The sequence below is a fragment of the Xyrauchen texanus genome, chromosome 2 (assembly GCF_025860055.1).
Source record: "Xyrauchen texanus isolate HMW12.3.18 chromosome 2, RBS_HiC_50CHRs, whole genome shotgun sequence".
Taxonomy (NCBI): domain Eukaryota; kingdom Metazoa; phylum Chordata; class Actinopteri; order Cypriniformes; family Catostomidae; genus Xyrauchen; species Xyrauchen texanus.
Window position 1 is genome coordinate 1,904,179 of NC_068277.1, and position 22,262 is coordinate 1,926,440.

At 39.0% G+C, this 22,262-nt stretch overlaps 2 protein-coding genes across 10 annotated transcripts in view; one reads left to right on the forward strand and one right to left on the reverse strand.

Moving 5' to 3' along the window:
* Positions 1-22,262, forward strand: part of nrxn2b (neurexin 2b) — a 786,445-nt gene that overhangs the window by 685,996 nt on the left and 78,187 nt on the right. For all 9 annotated transcript variants that reach the window (XM_052140149.1, XM_052140185.1, XM_052140162.1 and 6 more), the window contains one exon: positions 16,267-16,448. In XM_052140149.1, coding sequence (XP_051996109.1) covers positions 16,267-16,448 — 182 coding nt within the window. The remainder of the gene's footprint in view (positions 1-16,266; positions 16,449-22,262) is intronic.
* The window catches only part of LOC127653517 (mitogen-activated protein kinase kinase kinase 11), a 359,883-nt gene that overhangs the window by 199,262 nt on the left and 138,359 nt on the right, over positions 1-22,262 (reverse strand). The gene's annotated exons all lie outside the window — the stretch shown is intronic.

A 22,262-nucleotide genomic window follows, 5' to 3' on the forward strand; every position in this document is an offset into this window, starting at 1 on the left:
TTTAGTGTTTGTAAGCATGTGTCATTCTATATGCATTTGATATCTTAATATTGACAATATTTGCATTTTCAGTCATTAAAATAGACAATTCAGGACTGTTTTAATAGGGTGCAGGTTACCTTTAAAAGTTTCCCAGCGAACACGTACACTTTATTCATGCTTTATCATTGTTATTTTATCCATATTGTTCTGTACATTCACAGTGCAGCTTTATTATTGATTGATTATTCTGGATTTGTTGCGTTTGATTGCTTTAAAGTGACTCCAAGCACTTTTTGGAGTTGCGATGTTTATGGCAACGATGACCGTCTGGCGCGAGTAGAGCCCTTCTTAAAGTTCAACCTTCAAGGTTAGCATACAATAGCGTACCGCGGCGGTCCCGTAGACATTCAATGGGCATACACTGGCGAAGAGGCCTTTTTTTATGAATTGATGTCTATGGAGAAGATGCTGAAAATGGTCTGAAATTGAAATGAACTCCCGCCAAGAGCCAGACGCGGGTATATTTTCAGTAAGGTTGCAGGTCTTTACAAGGAATGGCTCTCATTAGCTCGTCCCGCTGCTCATCGGTTAGCAGTAGGAAACCCGTCTGCTCATATGAGCCCCTTGACTCACTCTCGCGCGCTCTGTTTGTAGCAGATTACCTCAAGCAGAGCCCTAATTCACTTCATACTGACTACATATTTATTCAATTAAACAGCAGCCGTTTACAGTTTAATAATCCCTTTGAGTCACATCGGAGGAGAAACTTCTGTAGGGTGTGTCTACAGCATTTACACACTGCTGTGACGCGTAACTGACCAATTAGAAACTGTATCCTGTGCTGATTAATTATGCAGGAAATATTCAACATGAACAAATATGGTATCTGTGATTATTAGAAGAAATTGACTGGAATATCTGCTAAAAACAGCAGAACTGGTGACATTATTAATCCTGTAATCTTATATTACTCTTCAACTGAAAATATGGACAATCCCCATTTCCTGCTCAAGTAAAAGTACAATTACTTTAAAAAGTAATTACTCAAGTACAAGTAAAAGTACTAACATAAATAATTACTTGAGTAAGAAAGTATTCAATTAAAAGAGTACTCAAGTAGTGATGTAATGGATGTTTACTCCCCTATATTCCATTACATCTTACACATTGAACATGTACTACACAATTATTATTATTATTAGTCATGGAAATTCAGTCATCATTCACCATCATGTTGTTCCAAACCCATATGACTTTCTTCCATGCAACACAATAAGGAGATATTACACAGAATGTTATCCTGAGTCACTATTTACTTTCAGTGAATGTCTTATATATATATATATAGAAAGTGAATGGTGACTGAGACTGTCAGTCCCTAACATTCTCTCTAACATATTTTGTGTTCCTCATAATACAAAGGGTCACACTGGTTTGGAACAACATGAGGGTAGAGAAATTATGACAGAATATCAAATTATGGCTGAGCTATCATTTTAAAGGGACAGTTCACCCAAAAAGGAAAATTCTCTCATCATTTACTCACACTCATGCTGTCCCAGATGCTCCAAAAAGCACATAAATGCAGCATAAAAGTAATCCATAAGACTCCAGTGGTTAAATCATGTCTTCAGAAGTGATATGATGTGGTGTGGGTGACAAACAATATTTGTCATTTTTTTCTACACAGCAGGGGGCGATATGCCGAGAAGTGAATCACTAAAAACACAAGAAGGAGGATGTAAAAGTGATCTGATTCTCTGTTTCTCATCCACACCTATCACATCACTTCTGAAGACATGGATTTAACCACTGGAGTCACATTCAATCAAATTAAACCCAGTAATATAACGACAGTAACGTCCCCCATTGTAAAGAAGTAAAAGTACAAAATAAATTATTAGAAATTGACTTCAGTGAGAGTAAGAAGTATCAACTTTTAAACCTACTCAAAGTATTTTTCCCCCAAAACGTTACTCAAGTAAATGTAACAGAGTAAATGTAGTGCATTACTACCCTCCTCTGCTCTTCTGCATGGGTGATAAACACTGGATAGCATAAAGAGCTCGAGAAAAGGTTACCTGTGTGTCTGTATCTCAGCGAGTATTGACGCTGACTATCACCGCTGGAGTCGTGAGTTTGAATTCAGGGCGTGCTGAGTGACTCCAGCCAGGTCTCCTTGGCAACCAAATTGGCCCGGATGCTAGGGAGGGTAGATTCACATGGGGTAACCTCCTCATGTTCACTATAATGTGGTTCTCGCTCTCGGTGCGGCGTGTGGGGAGATGTGTGTGGATGCCGCGGAGAATAGCCTCCACACGTGCTACATCTCCATGGTAACGCACTTAACAAGTCACGTGATAAGCTGCGCGGATTGACGGTCTCAGACGGAGGCAACTGAGATTCGTCCTCCACCACCCGGATTGAGGCGAGTCACTACACCACCACGAGGACTTCAATGATGTTTTCAAACTGGTCTTAAAGCACTTAGCACACATGTGCAATCACGTCATGATAATAATGTACTCGTTCTCAGAAATATGAACTGATGACACCGATACAGAGTACGATACCGCCCAGTATCAGACCGATACGAGTACTACTGTATCATGCATCTCTAGTGTTTACCCTCTCTGGTGTCATCTTGTGGACGAGCGGTCTGTGTGTTTCATGAAGACTGTGACGGATGAAGCATCTTTCAACACTTTTCTGTTGTTGTTCAGATAACGGCTCATAAACACTCTTTGTTAATATTTGACATTCATGTCCGTTACAACAGAAGATAATCTCCTCTTGTCTCATCTCTTTTCATTTCATCTTTTCTCTTGTCTCTTTTCCTCTCCTAATGTGTCATCTCATCTTTTCTTGTTTCATGTCATCTCTTTTCTTCTCTTCTCCTCATCTTGTCTTATCTCTTCTCTTCTGGCTGAGAACTCACACAGAACGTTCTGTTCTGTACTTGTCTTAGAATCCAGAAAGTGTTAATATGTTTTTATTTAGACCTGAAGTAACACCAATAAAGAATATTAAATTAAAACACTCACACACACACACACTCACTCACACACACACTCACACACACACACACACACACACACATACACTCACTCACACACTCACTCTCTCACACACACACACACACTCACTCACTCACACACACACACTCACACACACACTCTCACTCACTCTCACACACACACACACACTCACACACACACACACACACACACACACTCTCACTCACTCTAACTCACTCACACACTCACACATGCACTCACTCACACATACACTCTCTCACTCACACACACACTCTCACTCACACACACTCTCACTCACTCACACACACACACACTCACTCACAGACAGACACACACAGACACACACTCACTCACTCACTCACACTCACTCACTCACTCAAACACACACACACATACACTCACTCACTCACACACACACTCTCACTTACACACACACTCACTCACAGACAGACACACACACTCACACACTCACTCACTCACTCACTCACTCACTCACACTCACACACACACTCACACACACACACTCACACACACACTCTCACTCACTCTCACACACACACACACACTCACACACACACACACACACACACACTCTCACTCACTCTAACTCACTCACACACTCACACATGCACTCACTCACACATACACTCTCTCACTCACACACACACTCTCACTCACACACACTCTCACTCACTCACACACACACACACTCACTCACAGACAGACACACACAGACACACACTCACTCACTCACTCACACTCACTCACTCACTCAAACACACACACACATACACTCACTCACTCACACACACACTCTCACTTACACACACACTCACTCACAGACAGACACACACACTCACACACTCACTCACTCACTCACTCACTCACTCACACTCACTCACTCACTCAAACACACACACACACACACATACACTCACTCACTCACACACACACTCACACACACACACTCTCACTTACACACACACTCACTCACAGACAGACACACACACTCACTCACTCACTCACTCAAACACACACACAAACACTCACTCACAAACACACACACACACTCATTCACTCACAGACAGACAAACACACACACACACACACACACACACACACACACTCACTCACACAAACCTGTCCTGCATTATATCACACAATGAAATCAATAAACTTTTCATTATCAGGCAGATTGTGTTTATTCTTTTGTATTATAATTCATAACTGGATGGCAGGATGTTTACCCGGGCATTGTAATGTGGCTGTTAGGGAATGTTTTCACAGCGTGCTGTTAGGTGGTTGCTAGGGCTGATGTTAGGTAGTTGCTAGGGCAGACGTGAAAAGAGTCTCTGTGATATTCTGCTCTCTAGATCTGACTGGAGTCTCTCCTTCAGTGTAAGTCTATGGTTTGTTTTTCAGGTGATCCGTAAGTAAAATAACAGCACACACCTCCACAACAACACATGATTTGAGGGATCATTCATTTCTGAGGCACAAACACAATTTACACACTGAACGTTTAATAATGAATGTATTTTATCAAAGCAATAAGCCAGTAGAGGTCATGTTTTACAGGGATTTTACCACATTTAAGGGTGTTGTAGCTTATTTCTTTTTTCTCATCATGTTTGAATTTTTACATGTGACGTTACCATTAAGTCGAGTCAATTTTATTTGTAAAGTGCTTTTCATAACACACATCGTTTCAAAGCAGCTTTACTGGAAATCAGGCATTAACAGAAGATAAAACTGCAATATCTATAAAGTCTTTGTCTATAAAGTTATCATTGTGTAATTTGATAAAATACGATTGTTTATCGTGTTTAAAAATAAGTAATTCAATAATAATTGTATTAATAACCTCAATGAGCAGCTGAAGGAGACTCACTGTGGGGGCCAGTTCCCCTCTGACTAACCCCACCCTAACCCTAAACCAGACTCACTGTGGGGGCCAGTTTCCCTCTGACTAACACCACCCTAACCCTAAACCAGACTCACTGTGGGGGCCAGTTCCCCTCTGACTAACCCCACCCTAACCCTAAACCAGACTCACTGTGGGGGCCAGTTCCCCTCTGACTAATCCCACCCTAACCCTAAACCAGACTCACTGTGTGGGCCAGTTCCCCTCTGACTAACCCCACCCTAACCCTAAACCAGACTCACTGAGGGGGTCAGTTCCCCTCTGACTAACCCCACCCTAACCCTAAACCAGACTCACTGTGGGGGCCAGTTCCCCTCTGACTAACCCCATCCTAACCCTAAACAGACTCACTGTGGGGGCCAGTTCCCCTCTGACTAACCCCACCCTAACCCTAAACCAGACTCACTGAGGGGGCCAGTTCCCCTCTGACTAACCCCACCCTAACCCTAATCCAGACTCACTGTGGGGGCCAGTTCCCCTCTGACTAACCCCATCCTAACCCTAAACAGACTCACTGTGGGGGCCAGTTCCCCTCTGGCTAACATCATGAATATAATGTAAATATTACTTGTGTATAGTTAAAGTCATGCTTTAAAATTATTAAACTAAGTAAGTGTTAAGGGTCAGTGTTTAAACATCGATTTTGTATAGACAAATAAACACTGACAATCTGTTATTTCATTGATACATGCTGCTAATTTTGAGAATTGTGTAATCTCATCAGGTTTTAAGAAATATAAAGTTGTGTATCGTCAGCATAGCAGTGGAAACTTATTCCTGGTAATATCTCCCAGGGGGAGCATATACAAGGAGAAAAGCAGAGGCCCTAAAACTGATCCCTGTGGCACTCCATATTTTACTTTTGTTTAGTTTGACAATTCCTCATTTACATAGACAAAGTGGTAGCGGTCTGCTAAATATGACCTAAACCATGCTAATGCAACTTCACAGATGCAACATAATTCTCCAGTCTATTCAAGAGAATGTCGTGATCTATCGTGTCGAATGCAGCACTAAGATCTAAAAGCACTAGAAGAGAAATGCAGCCGCGATCAGATGATAAGAGTCATGTGTAACTCTGATAAGTGCAGTCTCTGTACTGTGATGAGGCCTAAATACTGACTGAAATTCTTCATATATACTATTTCTCTGTATAAAGGAACATATTTGGGAGTACACTACCTTTTCTAGTATTTTCGACATAAACGGGAGATTTGAAATCGGTCTATAATTAGCCAGTTCTCCAGGATCAAGTTGTGGCTTCTTAATTAGCGGTTTGATAACTGCCATTTTAAAGTTTCTTGGGACATGTCCTAAGCATAGCGAGGAGTTAATGATATTAAGAAGAGGTTCTGAGATTACAGGAGATACCTCTTTTAAGAGCTTAGTTGTTATAGGATCTAACAAACATGTTGTGGCTTTTGATGTTTGGATAAGTTTTGTTAGCTCTTCATGACCTGTGACAGAGAAGGATTGAAGTTGCATATGAGGAAAATTATTAGACACTGTTTTCTGAGGCGCTATGACAGATGATTGTATAATTCCAATTTTATTTCTGATCATTTCAATTTTATCTGTAAAGAAATTCATGAAGTCATTACTCTTGTAATATCTGGTTCTGTTGAGGCTTTATTCCTAACCAATTTAGCCACAGTACTGAATAAACATCTAGAATTGTTGTGGTTATTTTCTATGAGTTTGCTAAAATATGCTGACTTGGCAGCTTTTAGTGCCTGTCTGTATCTACAGACACTATCCTTCCATGCACCATGAAATGCCTCTAATATTGTATTCTTCCTCTTGCTTTCCATTTTCCGATTTACTTCCAATGAACTTTTTTATTCATAAATACACAACAAAGAAAAACACAACACATACACATCGAATCATCGTTTAACATTTAACCCCCACTAATATCCCTCCCCAATCACCAACCCCACCCTGACCCCCAACGAACACCCAGAAAAAAACACTCAACATTTTATTATATTAATTAAGAAAATTAATATAATAAACATACATTATTAAACAAAAAAATCTCTCTCCACATACCCTCCCTGAGAGTCCCCCAAAAACGCTAAATAATTGCCCCATTTCCTAACAAACAAGTCCCAAACCCCAGCCTTCTACTTGCCACCTCCTCGAAAGCTGCCACCCTCCCCATCTCCGCACATAACTCCGGAAATGAGGATGCTCCATCAGACTTCAGACTTATTTTGCCTGCCAATCATGATAATGGATAAAACCCAATTTATTATGTGTTGAAAGTAATATTTGAGTACCCAACATATCACACATAAAACTCTGAACCTTCAATCAAAATTCTTCGATTTAAACACACTACCCATGTCCCCATCTTCTGATTGACATTGCCAGCAGGTCGGTGTGTCTTTAATACCAAGTCTAAAAAATCTAGAGGGGGTCCAATTGTATCAATGCAAAATCTTGAATTGCATAATCTCTAGATGCAGACTTAACATTTTTAAGAATCTTAGCCCACACTCCCTCCTCCAGTACCAAGTTTAAATCTTTCTTGCATAATCTTAGAAGTTAAAGCTCTGTCCCCCAGACTCTGAATTAATAGTGAGTAATACACTGATACCTCATGGCCTTTTCCAAAAGCAGAAATCACCTCTCCCAGAGTATCTGCCACTTTAGGGGGCTGTAAGCTACTCCAAAAACAGTACAGAGCAGGTGGTGCAGCTGGTAAATACATAAAGAAATGAGACCTGGGAATCCCAAAAGTTTGAACCATATTTTCAAAGGATTCTCATATTGGATACCAAGTGTAGTCATCACAATCCACTCTGACCAGCAGAAAGGGGACTTATTAATACATAAATTAGGGTTCATCCATATGCTTGATGTAACATTTAAACAAATGTCTGAATTAAACAATCTGGACACTTTTGTCCATACTGAGTGAAAATGCGAGATAACGGGGTGTAACTTAACTACTCCGGTTAGTTTGATAGAAAGGTTTTGCAATGGAGAAATATGGGCAAGAACTTCCTGTTCAATACAAAACCAGGGAGGGGCTCTCTCAGTTGGAAGCAACCAATGACCCAAATGTCTGAGACCTGAATAATAAAATAATATCTTGGGTAGGCCTAGCCCACCTTTGTCAATCGGTCTGTGTAACTTATTAAAATGTAATCTAGGATGCTTACTATTCCAAATGAAGGAGTTCACTATGCTATCATATTGCTTGAAATAAGAGAGAGGGACATCTACAAGGAGAGATTGTAGCATTTAGATTAATGTTAGAATACAATTAATTTTAATAACATTAACCTTCCCAATCATAGATAAATGTAATGAAACCCACCTGCCCACCTCGCTTGAAATCCTTTTTATTAAGGGGTCAAAATTAACTCATTAATTAAATTAAATCATACAAATTTGCACGGAATGAAATGCCCAAATACTCAATGCCCTGTTTGGGCAACTGGAAGGTGCCTGGCTGAAAGCCGTTACTGGGCAGTACGCTGTCAGAGCCAAAGCTTTGGATTTAGACCAATTGACCCTGTATCCTGAGGACTTAGAAAAGGAATTAATAATTCTATGGAGGCAAGGCAAAGATCTAATGTGGTAGGAAACAAATAATAAAATATCATCACTATAAAGCAAAAGCTGATGCGACACACTTCCCGCAACCACCCCTGGTGTGAGGATGTTTTCTTTAATCGAAGGGGGTGACACTGTCAAGAGTGCTAGAGAAGACTCTATTTATATTTTCTGTTATTTCATCAAGTTCTTCTAGACTATTTGGCTTACTGAGTATGTGAGACAATTCTGGAAGATTATTAGTGAAGCTATCTTTAGTGGTCGAAAGAATAGTTCTACCTGAACGATAGCGTGGTGTAGATTGAGTAACATTAGCTGATTGCACCATACAAGAGACGAGGTAATGATCCGAGATGTCATCGCTCTGCTGCAGAATTTCTATATCATTAACATCAACTCCATATGACAGAATTAAATCTAGCGTATGATTATGGCGATGAGTTGGTCCAGACATTTTGTCTGACTCCAAGAGAGTTGAGAATATCAATAAATGCTAATCCCAATGTGAAAGCGTAGTGGTGTTGGTGTAGTGGTCTAAGCACATAACTGGTAATCTGGTAATCAGAAGGACACTGTTTCGAGCCCCACAGCCACCACCATTGTGTCCTTGAGCAAGGCACTTAACTCCAGGTTGCTCTAGGGGGATTGTCCTTGTAATAAGGCTCTATAAGTCGCTTTGGATAAAAGCGTCTGCCAAATGCATAAATGTAAATGTAAATGTAAAGCTCTATCTACAGTAACTACAAGATCTGATAAAAAATTTGCAAATTCACCAAGAAAATCTGAATAAGGACCGGGTAATCTATATACTGTAGCAAGGACAAAGACGACAAAGGTTTTTTTATTTATATATGATGGTGTCATATTAAGCATTATTAGTTCAATAGACTTACATATATATCCTGTCCTCTGAGTAACACCAAAAACATAATCTTAAATTGTAGCAACACCTCCAACTGGTGAAGCCAGACATCGATAGTGCCGACAAGAATTACAATTTTAGAAAATCTACGTTTAGCATTAGCCAGCACTTGTATATTTGATTTGATTTCATTTGTCTGGTACCAGAAATGCATTTCACAATAGTGGCTGGTGTCTCTATTTCCATGTTCCTTACATCACCAATATCAAGGGCTCTTTCAACATGATTCTCAGTTGGTGCATCACTGAGTGGGGAGAATCGATTGGAAACCCTAACAGGAAATGGAGAGTGGTGTCTCTTTGCAGAGCGAGTATGCCACCTAGACGTCACACAAACACCCTGCTGCAGGGGCTCTACAGCCGGAACCAAAGTGTGTATGTTGCTCTCTGTACTGCCCACATCCGAAACAGTATCTACCAGCTTCTCTTTCTCACTGACCTCCACTAACGCTCCAATGCGAGTCTCTAACTCATCAACCTTCTCTGTCAGCTTGACTAATTCCTTACAATTATCACATGTGAATCCCTCATTGCTGACGGAAGAAGCTGTAGTAAAAATGTGGCATGTAATGCAGGAAGCATGAGCAGATGTCATGACTTACCATAGTTGTTTGTTGCTGTTGTTGTGGTTGTTCTTGAGTGGCGAGGGTTTGACATTGATGTGGTTCCTAATCAGCAGATGCAATAATACGTGGAAAACACAGTGGAGAATACTAATGCACGAAGTCGAGACACGAAATTTAGACAAGCAGAAAAAAGAAAGAACAAAGCCTAGAGAAATGGGTGCACGCGGTAAATACCCACAGATGAAACAGTAGAAAACCTGAAAATGTGTCATCAGCAACATTATTTTTCAGACATATCTGACAAATAAATACAAACATTTATTAAAGGGGTCATGTCAAACTTTCCTTGATATTTTGATATATAAGAGGTCTTTCTACTACAAAAAAATACTGTAAAAAATGTGAGAACTCAAAACAATCCCCAATGCAATAAAATAATTTATTGAAACCAAGCTGCAAAAATGCCTCGTTCTCTACTTCTGTGGTTACCATACGTCACTTGGGGTACATTAATTCATGACCACCTGTACAGCTCAAAACATCAACGCCTACTTAAAATAATCACACCACTGGCCCCGCCCACTTGCACTATGATCGTTCAGAGTGAGATCAGGACAAACAAGGCCTAGTGCAGGGCTATTCAACTGGTGGCCCGTGTGCCAAATCCAGCCCGTTTTAAATTTTCAGTGGGCCACATGAGGATGTCTGAACGTGTTTTATGTCTATTCATGGTTTTATAAAATTGTGTTCCTATGTACAACAGACAAAACAACAAAGAGGACTATTTTAAATATTTTTAAATGAAACATGCACAGGCAGTCTTTGACTACTTGTTACATATCTCAGGCTGCTTTTAAAAGACACGTCAAGTTACAACTCTGAAGAGAAGAAGCTCTCTGTCATTCAGCTGCTGCCTCTTGCTGTTTTGAGCACAAACATGTCATTGACCTGTTCTTTCGCCCATCTGCGCCGTTTATTTGTGTTGTTGGCAGTAGTAGCACAAGCACCTGCAGTGCAAAATGGAACGGGACATCTGTTTACCGTTGACACGGCGCGCCACAACAGATGCTTCCGTGGTGGAGCATTAACCGTAAAACCCCATCTGTTTGCGAGAATATTGAAATCGCTTTTAGCGCCACACAGTGGACATTTCGCCTCAAAACTGCCGCGATATTTGTAATGAACCATGTAATGTCATTTTGCAAACATGTCGCCACAGTCACGTAGTTTCCCATTTCCATTTAATGCATGTGGTGATGATTGAAAGAGGGTATAACATTATTTTAAAACACCAGCAAATTATGTATAACCTTAATTCACGGTTGACATAGTCGTCCATACATTTGTGTGTGCATTGTGTATCTGTTGTGGTATTGGTCATGATTAACACTTGACCCATGATACTGTACCCTACAACACTTCTATCTGTCGCAGCAGCTTATAGTTTGTGATAGAATGAGAATGAATGTGGCACACTATAAAAGTGTTTTTACATTCATCTGGGATTCATATGGGTCCCTGTGGCTTGTTCTAATTTCAGTCATGCTTCATATTCATGAGAAAAAGAAAATTAGATTGGATGGATAGCGCAGAGAGAGAGAGAGAGCGAGAGAGAGAGAGAGAGATGCATGCTTCTCAAAATGTCTTCACTTGATTCCCGGCAGCCATTTCACCCCTTTGTTTTTGAAGGAGCTTCATTTTGAAGACGCTAACTGCCTTTCCTGATGTCACTTCACGAAAACAACAGAAAAGTGATGAAAGACTGTGCTCTTCTTCTCCTCTCTGGGTCTTCTCCTCCTCCTGTCCTCATTTCTTCTCCAAAGCAATTCAGTCGTGTCTTCCTTTCTCCTCCTCCTCCTCCATTCTCTTGTAATTTTTAGTTTTATTTAATTTCCTGTGATAATTAGTCAGCAGGCAGATATTACAATTAACAGCAGAGTCAGAGCAGCGTTTCGCCTGAGGGGAGTAGAGACGAGAGGATTGAATCTTGGCTTTGAATCAATGTTAGAATCGTTGCTTGTTTCTAAATCGGTGGGCTGTGACGGAAGTTTTTGGCCGAGTCGTAATTGTCGGGTGTGGCTGATGTTTTGTTGTTTGTCAAGAAGCGAGCGAAGCTTCAGAAATCCTGTTTGTGATGCCAGATTGTATTCCACATTGTTCATTTGATTCTTTCAGGGTTGTGATTATTACCTCTTAAAGCTACTGACATTCCCGTTCAGGCACTAGCTGACTAATTTTGAATGGCTACTATCAAGGGTTCGACAGGTTACCTACAGATATGTCACTATTTAGCAGGAGCTGCTCTTGTAGAACGTGAGGTAATTGCAGGACACAGACAGAAACAAATTAACACTCCATGTCTTGCTAAAAGGATTAAAGATGGTAAAACAGAAAATGCATCACAGATCTTCAGTTCAAGAATTACAGCTGCATCCTTTGTGTTGCGAGTCCAGACACTGAACCGTGCAGCTGTGTCGCAGAATTCTCTATATGATTGCAAATGAGGTTTAATGGGGTGTGCTGTCTTCGGTCAGATCTCATTTTCATTGGCCAAGTTTGATGTATTTTGAAATGTTTTTGAAACAATCAGCATTTTGATATGTTTTAAATATTTTTTATTATATTTCGATATTCATAGGGCTGGATAAAAATATAGTATTTCCAGTTGAATTGTTCATTTGAACGATATCGATTCTCAAATCTCATGATCAGTTATTTACTCAATGTGCAACCTTCTAAAATGAGAGTAAATCTCGGGTATATGTGACTAAATTCTTAAACGTAAAAGTTTGCTTTGACTCGTTCTGTGTAGTGTGTGTGTCCAAAGATGAGATCCACGCAATGTATTTATCATTGAATAATGTGTCTTTTAATTTCTGTTTTTACAGTCCGTTGTTGATCATTTAATTCTAATAAAGAAACTCTCATTAATGTGCGCTCAAGCGAAACTGTTCTGTGAGACACTCGCTGTTTTGCACTTATATATCAATGGAAATACTTCATGTACAACAAAAAAGAAACAATGCGTGTGTGTGTGTGTATGTATACGGTATATATTAGGGCTGTCAATTTAACATCATATTCGGTGCGATTAATTCTACAAAAAATAATGCGTTAAAGATTTTGCCCAACTTTTAATTACAGCATTTCCACAGATTTTAAGGCATGTAAACATACTTGCATCAAAGATTTATACCTGTAAAAAAATGTACTTTTATATTTTAATAAAAAAAATTATGATTCCTGCAATTTCTTTGAGACAAATTTATATATGAATATAAATTTGTCTCAAAGAAATTGCAAGAATCATAATTTTTATGAATTTGAATGATTTTATGTACAATAATTAAATGCAATCACAGACAATTTTGATTGATTCACAGCCCAAATATATATATATATATATATATATATATATATATATATATATATATGCAATATAATATGCAATTTCTTATGTATTGACGGAATAGATGGAGTTTGTAGATTTTTAAAAAGCTCAAATGTGACCAAAATGATGAAAAACGGATGATAAAATAAAATTTGTAAAATGAATATTTCTGTAATGTACCAGTATTTTTACAGTATATTTTATTATCAACAGCATTAGCTGAAAGAGATTTCTGTCACATGCAACAAAGTCAATATTATAACTGAAATATAGACAAATGAATCGCATTGGGAAATATGTATCAATATTAATGCATTTACTTTGAAGTGGCCTAAAAGCTGATTTTATTATTAGGGATCAAGCCTCGAAGGGGTGAAAGATCCTTATTGTTTTCATTAGTTTTTTTCTTCTTCTTCTTCTTCTTCTGCTTTTGAGTCTATGGAAGCCCATAGAACCGATTGGGGGAATATTTGGCACACAGATAGAGGACAGTCTTCAATTTGGCATCTCTACCTCAAACCCTCTAGCGCCACCAACTGCCCAAATTTGCACTCCCGTTTATGTTAATATTTTTTGAACCGTGAGTCCTAGAAACAAAATGATTTTTTCCTTTTATTCCTTGGCTCATTTTCCATCTTGAACATTTTCCCGCCATTTAAAATTTTCTGAAAACTCTACTTTTTCGAACTCGTCGTAGGCCGTTTGTATGATTTGCACGAATTGGCCTGCATTATCTGCTCATGACAAAAAGTTATTCACAGAATTTTTATAAACCATACCGTTTTAAAATGGCTCTTCAATGAATTGGACGAAGAGCACGCCAAAATGGACATGAGGGTATATCTCCGTAACGCTTTAGCGTATTCATACCAAACGTATTATTTGTTATAGGCACCATGACCAAGGGTGCCTGCTGAGTTTCGGAACAATGCCACGTAGTGGTCAAATTATAATGCTATTTCTAAAAATGCTAATTTAGCGATTGACTCCTTTTGCCTACTGTCATGAGATTGGTCTTGATAGATTCCGGGGTTCATGCCGAGAACAATGTAACCAATTATGCCATGATCAAGCAAACTTCCTGTCCCGCATTTATACATGTTTTGAAAACCTACTATTTTGAACTCCTCCTAGACCATTCATTTTGCATGAAAATTGTCCTCCATCATCTAAAGACACTCACGACAAAAATGTATTTACAGAATTTTGATATACCTTACCGTTTTTGAATTGCACTTCAACGAATTTGACGAACAACACGCAAAATGTAACTTGAGGCTGTATCTCTGCAACGCTTTGAGGGATTGGGGCAAAACTTGGTACGTGTCATCACCATTAGGCCTTGAGGTTACCTGCAGTGTTTTGCCACACTGCCCCCTACTGGTCAGGAGATTTTATATTTTGGCTTATAAATCTTGAACGCTGTCCTGCATGATAACCATCATGCCCATATAGTACCTCAGCAGTTTCAGAACAGTGACACATACTGGACAAAAATTCTATAAACTAGCTATTTTTAGTTATATTTTAAATAAATGGGTTTTTATATGATTGAAAGTTTACTTCTAATTCCTCATACACTGTTCATCACTCTAACCAGAAATATGTCACAAAGCTTCTTTTGCTGCTAATGGTGCCGATAATTGGCTTGACCCTGGTATTGCTGCTTGCAGCTATATTTATTATTATTATTATTATTATTATTGTAATTATTATTTCAATAAAAGAAAACATAATTTAAATCCAAAAGTCATTGTATCCCAGTAAAATGCCATAAAATACAGTAAAATGCAGTGAAATTAGTGTTTCCCACAATTTTGTTCACTCAATCATTTCATCATTTACTCACACACATGTTGTTCCAAACCTGATTTTCTTTTTTCTATTCCTTAAATAGCTGATAAATGTCACATTAAGACTTCAATGGACTTTTCTGAGTGATGATACAAACAAACTGTTGAATCGATTCATTGAAACGGACCGTTTGAAATGATTTGAACCCTATTCTATTCAAACCAACTCTTACGAGCTCTAACAAAGTTCAACTCAAAGACACTATTAAAATGTCTTTGTCTTTTTTAGACCTGAATAAGGTTCAGTAGGTTTTCATTCCATGGTGTTGATTGGCTCTTCATTCCAATCGGCCTGATGCATGCACAAGAGATTTTCGAGTTTCAAGCCTTTGGAAAGTCACTTGACTGCAAACAGCTCTCAATGTTGACGTTACGGTTCAGTTCACACACATATGATTAATGCCATCGTTCTCTCCATCTGGCAGCAGTGAAATCAGATTCACCAAATAACAGGAGAGACTGTGAGGTCTGAGATTATTTATCATTCAATCACAACGACCTTCAGGAACAACACAATGTGAAGGCTTCAATGTTTTTGAGACATTAAATCATAAATTAACATAATTAATTCAGATTGAGAGTAATGTTCAGCATCATCCAATCATTGTCAACCATGTTAAAATAAAATTATCCATTATAAATGGTGAATCGTACTGATGATCATTGTCCCATGTGTGTCAAACATGTTGAGTGATAAATGTCATATAGTTTTAGTGCATTTTTAATTGATGAAAATGTGTGTCAAAATGTAACAGACCAAACTTTTTTATTCACAACACAAGTTACATATACTGACCAGTGCATAACTTAGTTCACCTGTTCATTGTCTGTGCAGATGTACGTTGTAATATGACATTTATGTTGTGAATATAGTGATTAATGTCACATCTATATAAGATGTGTTTGTTAGGTAATTAACACATCAGTAAAGTTCATTGTACAGGTGTTCAGCGTCATGATGTGTCTTTTTCGTCTGGTCACATACTAGTCTGCTTTATCAAACAAATGTTCTTCTCTCTTTCAGCTGGGACGACGTACATCTTCGGCCGTGGAGGAGCCCTCATCACCTACACATGGCCCCCGAACGACCGGCCGAGCACGCGAGCAGACCGGTTGGCCGTGGGCTTCAGCACGCAGCTCAAAGAGGCGGTGCTGGTGCGGGTGGAGAGCGCCAAGGGTCTCGGAGACTATCTGGAGCTTCACATAGTAAGAATATGCCGGGGGACGGGAGAGGGCGGGGATAAAACTCTCTGGGTTTGTTTGAGGATGGGTTTAGAGTTCGTAGGATTGTGGTACTTAGTTACTTGGTTTACAGTTTGTTGGAAAAAGTTCCTGAGGTGGCTGAGCTTACACTTAGGAGGTTTGTAAAGTTAGGGGGCATTTACGTTTTCATAAACTGCATTTACTATTTGTTGGAGTTTAAAGTGCTGTGAGACTGGAGCTATGGGCGGATCTAGGGGTGGAGCTATGGGCAGATCTATCAGATCTATCAGACTCTGACACTATAGAAGTCCATATTTTTCATTATTTGTGTTGTTTCTCTCTCTCCTGTGATCTTTTATGGAGATCGACCAGTTGTTGTCTTGCAGTCGACGTAATGAGCACTTTGTTCTACAATATTGATAACACCAAATACCAACTGTGTTCAGCCTCTCAGATGTGTGTGAATGGTCAAAATGCCTGACGGTGTTGAGAATGGGTTCATCCACATGCAGGAAGTACCAAATATGAGATACATAACCCTGAAAACAAAGAGTAATATACACATGTGCTCAATGAATTTGTAAGCGTCCAGGACTCTATATTAAAACACAATGCCTATTTGAGCATATTTACAGACACCCAACGAATCAAAAATAGGCTTCAAAACTATGAGTTGTACAAAAAGTGCATTGAACTATGGAAAGCCGCTGGTACTAATGTCTTGTTCTGGTTTTAATACATACATACATACATACTCGATCATAAGTATACACTTCAGCTTTGGGCTTCTGCGTAAATATGCAGTTTTTATTTACTTTAAAATACTGGCAGTACTTTATTCAAAGCCCTCAAGCATGCTGGAAGTCTACTCTGAAAAATATGGAGTGAAATTAATTTCAGACAAACTGGGACAAACACACACACACACATAAACTCACACACTGCAGTTGAAGTAGAATACAATTTCAGCTGCTGAAACACTCCATTAAGTTCTTACCTATTTGTGAAGCTAATGCTCTAAAAGTTTCCCTCACAAGATATCTTTACCGTACCTGCTGTGTCTCAGGCTTTCTCTTCAATATATATATATAAACAATACAGTATATTCTGTATATGTGTGTGTGTGTTCTTGCTGTGATAAATACCTTGTGTTGTGAGGTGTGTGTGTTTACTCCTGCTTTGATAAATCTCCTGTTCTGTGGTTGTGTGTGTTGGCAGTGAGATGTTTGTGTGCAGCTCACGTTGAAGGTGTGCTGTGATTAATCTCTGTTCTGGGATCTGCAGGGGACGGCAATTAATTTTACCCTGTGTGGGAGGAAACTATTTTAGCCCTCAAGATACACACACACACACACACACACCTGCTGCAAGTTCTCCAGTCCTGACCAAAAGTCTCACAGTTTTCAAACGAGGGCAGATGGTTGTATTTTTATACTCTCAGAAGTTGCCAGAAGTGTTGAACTTCCTCAATCGAACTTCCTGGTGACAGTGTGTTGCCCTGTCCTGTGATTGGTCAATCCATTGGTCGTTTGAATTCCTGAAGAGTGTAATCACTTTGACTATAAAAACATGCATCTGTTTGTTTGAACGACGTAACGTGTCAACTTCTTACTCAACCAATGACGTGAGTTTGGGGCGGGACATCTGCTGTTTCGACCAGTGGCAGACAGGGGGAGTGTTTGGGGAAACCTGTCTATTGATTCTGTTTGGTGGTGTTAGTGGTACAGAAATGGCATGCATCATCTGTAGGTCTTTAGATGTACAAGGTGACGTAGTTCATCGATCGATAAGAAGTATTTTAGGAGATCTAATGAAAAGGAGAAAGTGAACCGAGACTGTAGCGATTCTTCGAGCCACAGAGAGAATCTTTAAAGCAGCCAGTGAGACGTTTCTCAGATCATGATCCAACAGCAGCTGAAGACAAACATCTCCAGTCCCTCAGAAACTGACTTTGAAGAGACTCCGTCTGTTGAAGCTCCAGCATTTAAAGGAATATTCTGGGTTTAATACACTGTGGAGAGCAGGGCGGGCCAAGCTCCAACTGTGCGGAGTGAGGCTGGGTTGGACACCTGCAGCGGATTATCTCGCCCAGCTAATTACAGCATTAACGGGCAAGAGATAAAGCCGTGGCGAGAGATGCAGTCGGGGAGAGACACAGGGAGAAATAGAGACTCAATGAAACTGTTTATATGTAGTGTCAAAAAAGAATGGTCTGCTCCCGGACACGCTGCCCACTCAGCCCTCAGTCAGCTGGTCCACCTCCATCTGCGATGCCAGGCGATGGTACTGGTCTCGCTCGACCATCCCTTTCGGTAGCTTGCTGACGAACCCGTTGCGTCTCACCAGGTCGTGTATTCTTGGCACAGCGTTCTTGGAAAAGGAAAGAAGCTGGAGCCAGTTTGACGTAGACATTTATTGTTGCACTTTTCAGCAGTACACAAAAGGTTTGCTTTTTAGATTCACTACACATCAACTCTCTGTTGGCTTTTCAGTTCATCACTACACATCAACTCTATTGGCTTTTCAGCTCAACACTACACATAAACTCTATTGGCTTTTCAGCTCAACACTACACACAAACTCTATTGGCTTTTCAGTTCAACACTACACAAACTCTATTGGCTTTTCAGCTCAACACTACACATAAACTCTATTGGCTTTTCAGCTCAACACTACACATAAACTCTATTGGCTATTCAGTTCAACACTACACATAAACTCTATTTGCTTTTCAGCTCAACACTACACATAAACTCTATTGGATTTTCAGTTCAACACTACACATTAGCTATTTGCCTTTCAGCTCAACACTACACATAAACTCTATTGGCTTTTCAGCTCAACACTACACATAAACTCTATTTGCTTTTCAGCTCAACACAACACATAAACTCTATTGGATTTTCAGCTCAACACTACACATAAACTCTATTTGCCTTTCAGCTCAACACTACACATAAACTCTATTGGATTTTCAGCTCAACACTACACATAAACTCTATTTGCTTTTCAGCTCAACACAACACAAACTCTATTGGCTATTCAGTTCAACACTACACATAAACTCTATTTGCTTTTCAGCTCAACACTACACATAAACTCTATTGGATTTTCAGTTCAACACTACACATAAACTCTATTGGCTTTTCAGCTCAACACTACACATAAACTCTATTTGCTTTTCAGCTCAACACTACACATAAACTCTATTGGCTTTTCAGCTCAACACTACACATCAACTCTCTGTTGGCTTTTCAGTTCATCACTACACATCAACTCTATTGGCTTTTCAGCTCAACACTACACATAAACTCTATTGGCTTTTCAGCTCAACACTACACATAAACTCTATTGGCTTTTCAGTTCAACACTACACAAACTCTATTGGCTTTTCAGTTCAACACTACACAAACTCTATTGGCTTTTCAGTTCAACACAACACATAAACTATTGGCTTTTCAGCTCAACACTACACATAAACTCTATTGGCTTTTCAGCTCAACACTACACATAAACTCTATTGGCTTTTCAGCTCAACACTACACATAAACTCTATTTGCTTTTCAGCTCAACACAACACAAACTCTATTGGCTATTCAGTTCAACACTACACATAAACTCTATTTGCTTTTCAGCTCAACACTACACATAAACTCTATTGGATTTTCAGTTCAACACTACACATTAGCTATTTGCCTTTCAGCTCAACACTACACATAAACTCTATTGGCTTTTCAGTTCAACACTACACATAAACTCTATTGGCTTTTCAGCTCAACACTACACATAAACTCTATTTGCTTTTCAGCTCAACACTACACATAAACTCTATTGGCTTTTCAGCTCAACACTACACAAACTCTATTGGCTTTTCAGTTCAACACTACACATTAACTATATTGGCTTTTCAGCTCAACACTACACATAATCTCTATTGGCTTTTCAGCTCAACACTACACATAAACTCTATTGGCTTTTCAGTTCAACACTACACACAAACTCTATTGGCTTTTCAGTTCAACACTACACATTAACTATATTGGCTTTTCAGCTCAACACTACACATAATCTCTATTGGCTTTTCAGCTCAACACTACACATAAACTCTATTGGCTTTTCAGTTCAACACTACACATAAACTCTATTGGCTTTTCAGCTCAACACTACACATAAACTCTATTGGCTTTTCAGTTCAACACTACACATAAACTCTATTGGCTTTTCAGCTCAACACTACACATAAACTTTATTTGCTTTTCAGCTCAACACTACACAAACTCTATTGGCTTTTTAGTTCAACACTACACATAAACTCTATTGGCTTTTCAGCTCAACACTAAACAAACTCTATTGGCTTTTCAGCTCAACACTACACAAACTCTATTGGCTTTTCAGCTCAACAATACACATAAACTCTATTGGCTTTTCAGTTCAACACTACACACAAACTCTATTGGCTTTTCAGCTCAACACTACATAAACTCTATTGGCTTTTCATTTCAACACTACACAAACTCTATTGGCTTTTCAGTTTTACTTTACAAACTCTCTTTTGGCTTTTCAGTTCAACACTACACATAAACTCTATTGGCTTTTCAGCTCAACACTACACATAAACTCTATTGGCTTTTCAGCTCAACACTACACATAAACTCTATTGGATTTTCAGCTCAACACTACACATAAACTCTATTTGCTTTTCAGCTCAACACAACACAAACTCTATTGGCTATTCAGTTCAACACTACACATAAACTCTATTTGCTTTTCAGCTCAACACTACACATAAACTATTGGATTTTCAGTTCAACACTACACATAAGCTATTTGCCTTTCAGCTCAACACTACACATAAACTCTATTGGCTTTTCAGTTCAACACTACACATAAACTCTATTGGCTTTTCAGCTCAACACTACACATAAACTCTATTGGCTTTTCAGTTCAACACTACACACAAACTCTATTGGCTTTTCAGTTCAACACTACACATTAACTATATTGGCTTTTCAGCTCAACACTACACATAATCTCTATTGGCTTTTCAGCTCAACACTACACATAAACTCTATTGGCTTTTCAGTTCAACACTACACATAAACTCTATTGGCTTTTCAGCTCAACACTACACATAAACTCTATTGGCTTTTCAGCTCAACACTACACATAAACTTTATTTGCTTTTCAGCTCAACACTACACAAACTCTATTGGCTTTTTAGTTCAACACTACACATAAACTCTATTGGCTTTTCAGCTCAACACTACACATTAAATATATTTGCTTTTCAGTTCAACACTACACATAAACTCTATTGGCTTTTCAGCTCAACACTAAACAAACTCTATTGGCTTTTCAGCTCAACACTACACAAACTCTATTGGCTTTTCAGCTCAACAATACACATAAACTCTATTGGCTTTTCAGTTCAACACTACACACAAACTCTATTGGCTTTTCAGCTCAACACTACATAAACTCTATTGGCTTTTCATTTCAACACTACACAAACTCTATTGGCTTTTCAGTTTTACTTTACAAACTCTCTTTTGGCTTTTCAGTTCAACACTACACATAAACTCTATTGGCTTTTCAGCTCAACACTACACATAAACTCTATTGGCTTTTCAGCTCAACACTACACATAAACTCTATTGGATTTTCAGCTCAACACTACACATAAACTCTATTTGCTTTTCAGCTCAACACAACACAAACTCTATTGGCTATTCAGTTCAACACTACACATAAACTCTATTTGCTTTTCAGCTCAACACTACACATAAACTCTATTGGATTTTCAGTTCAACACTACAC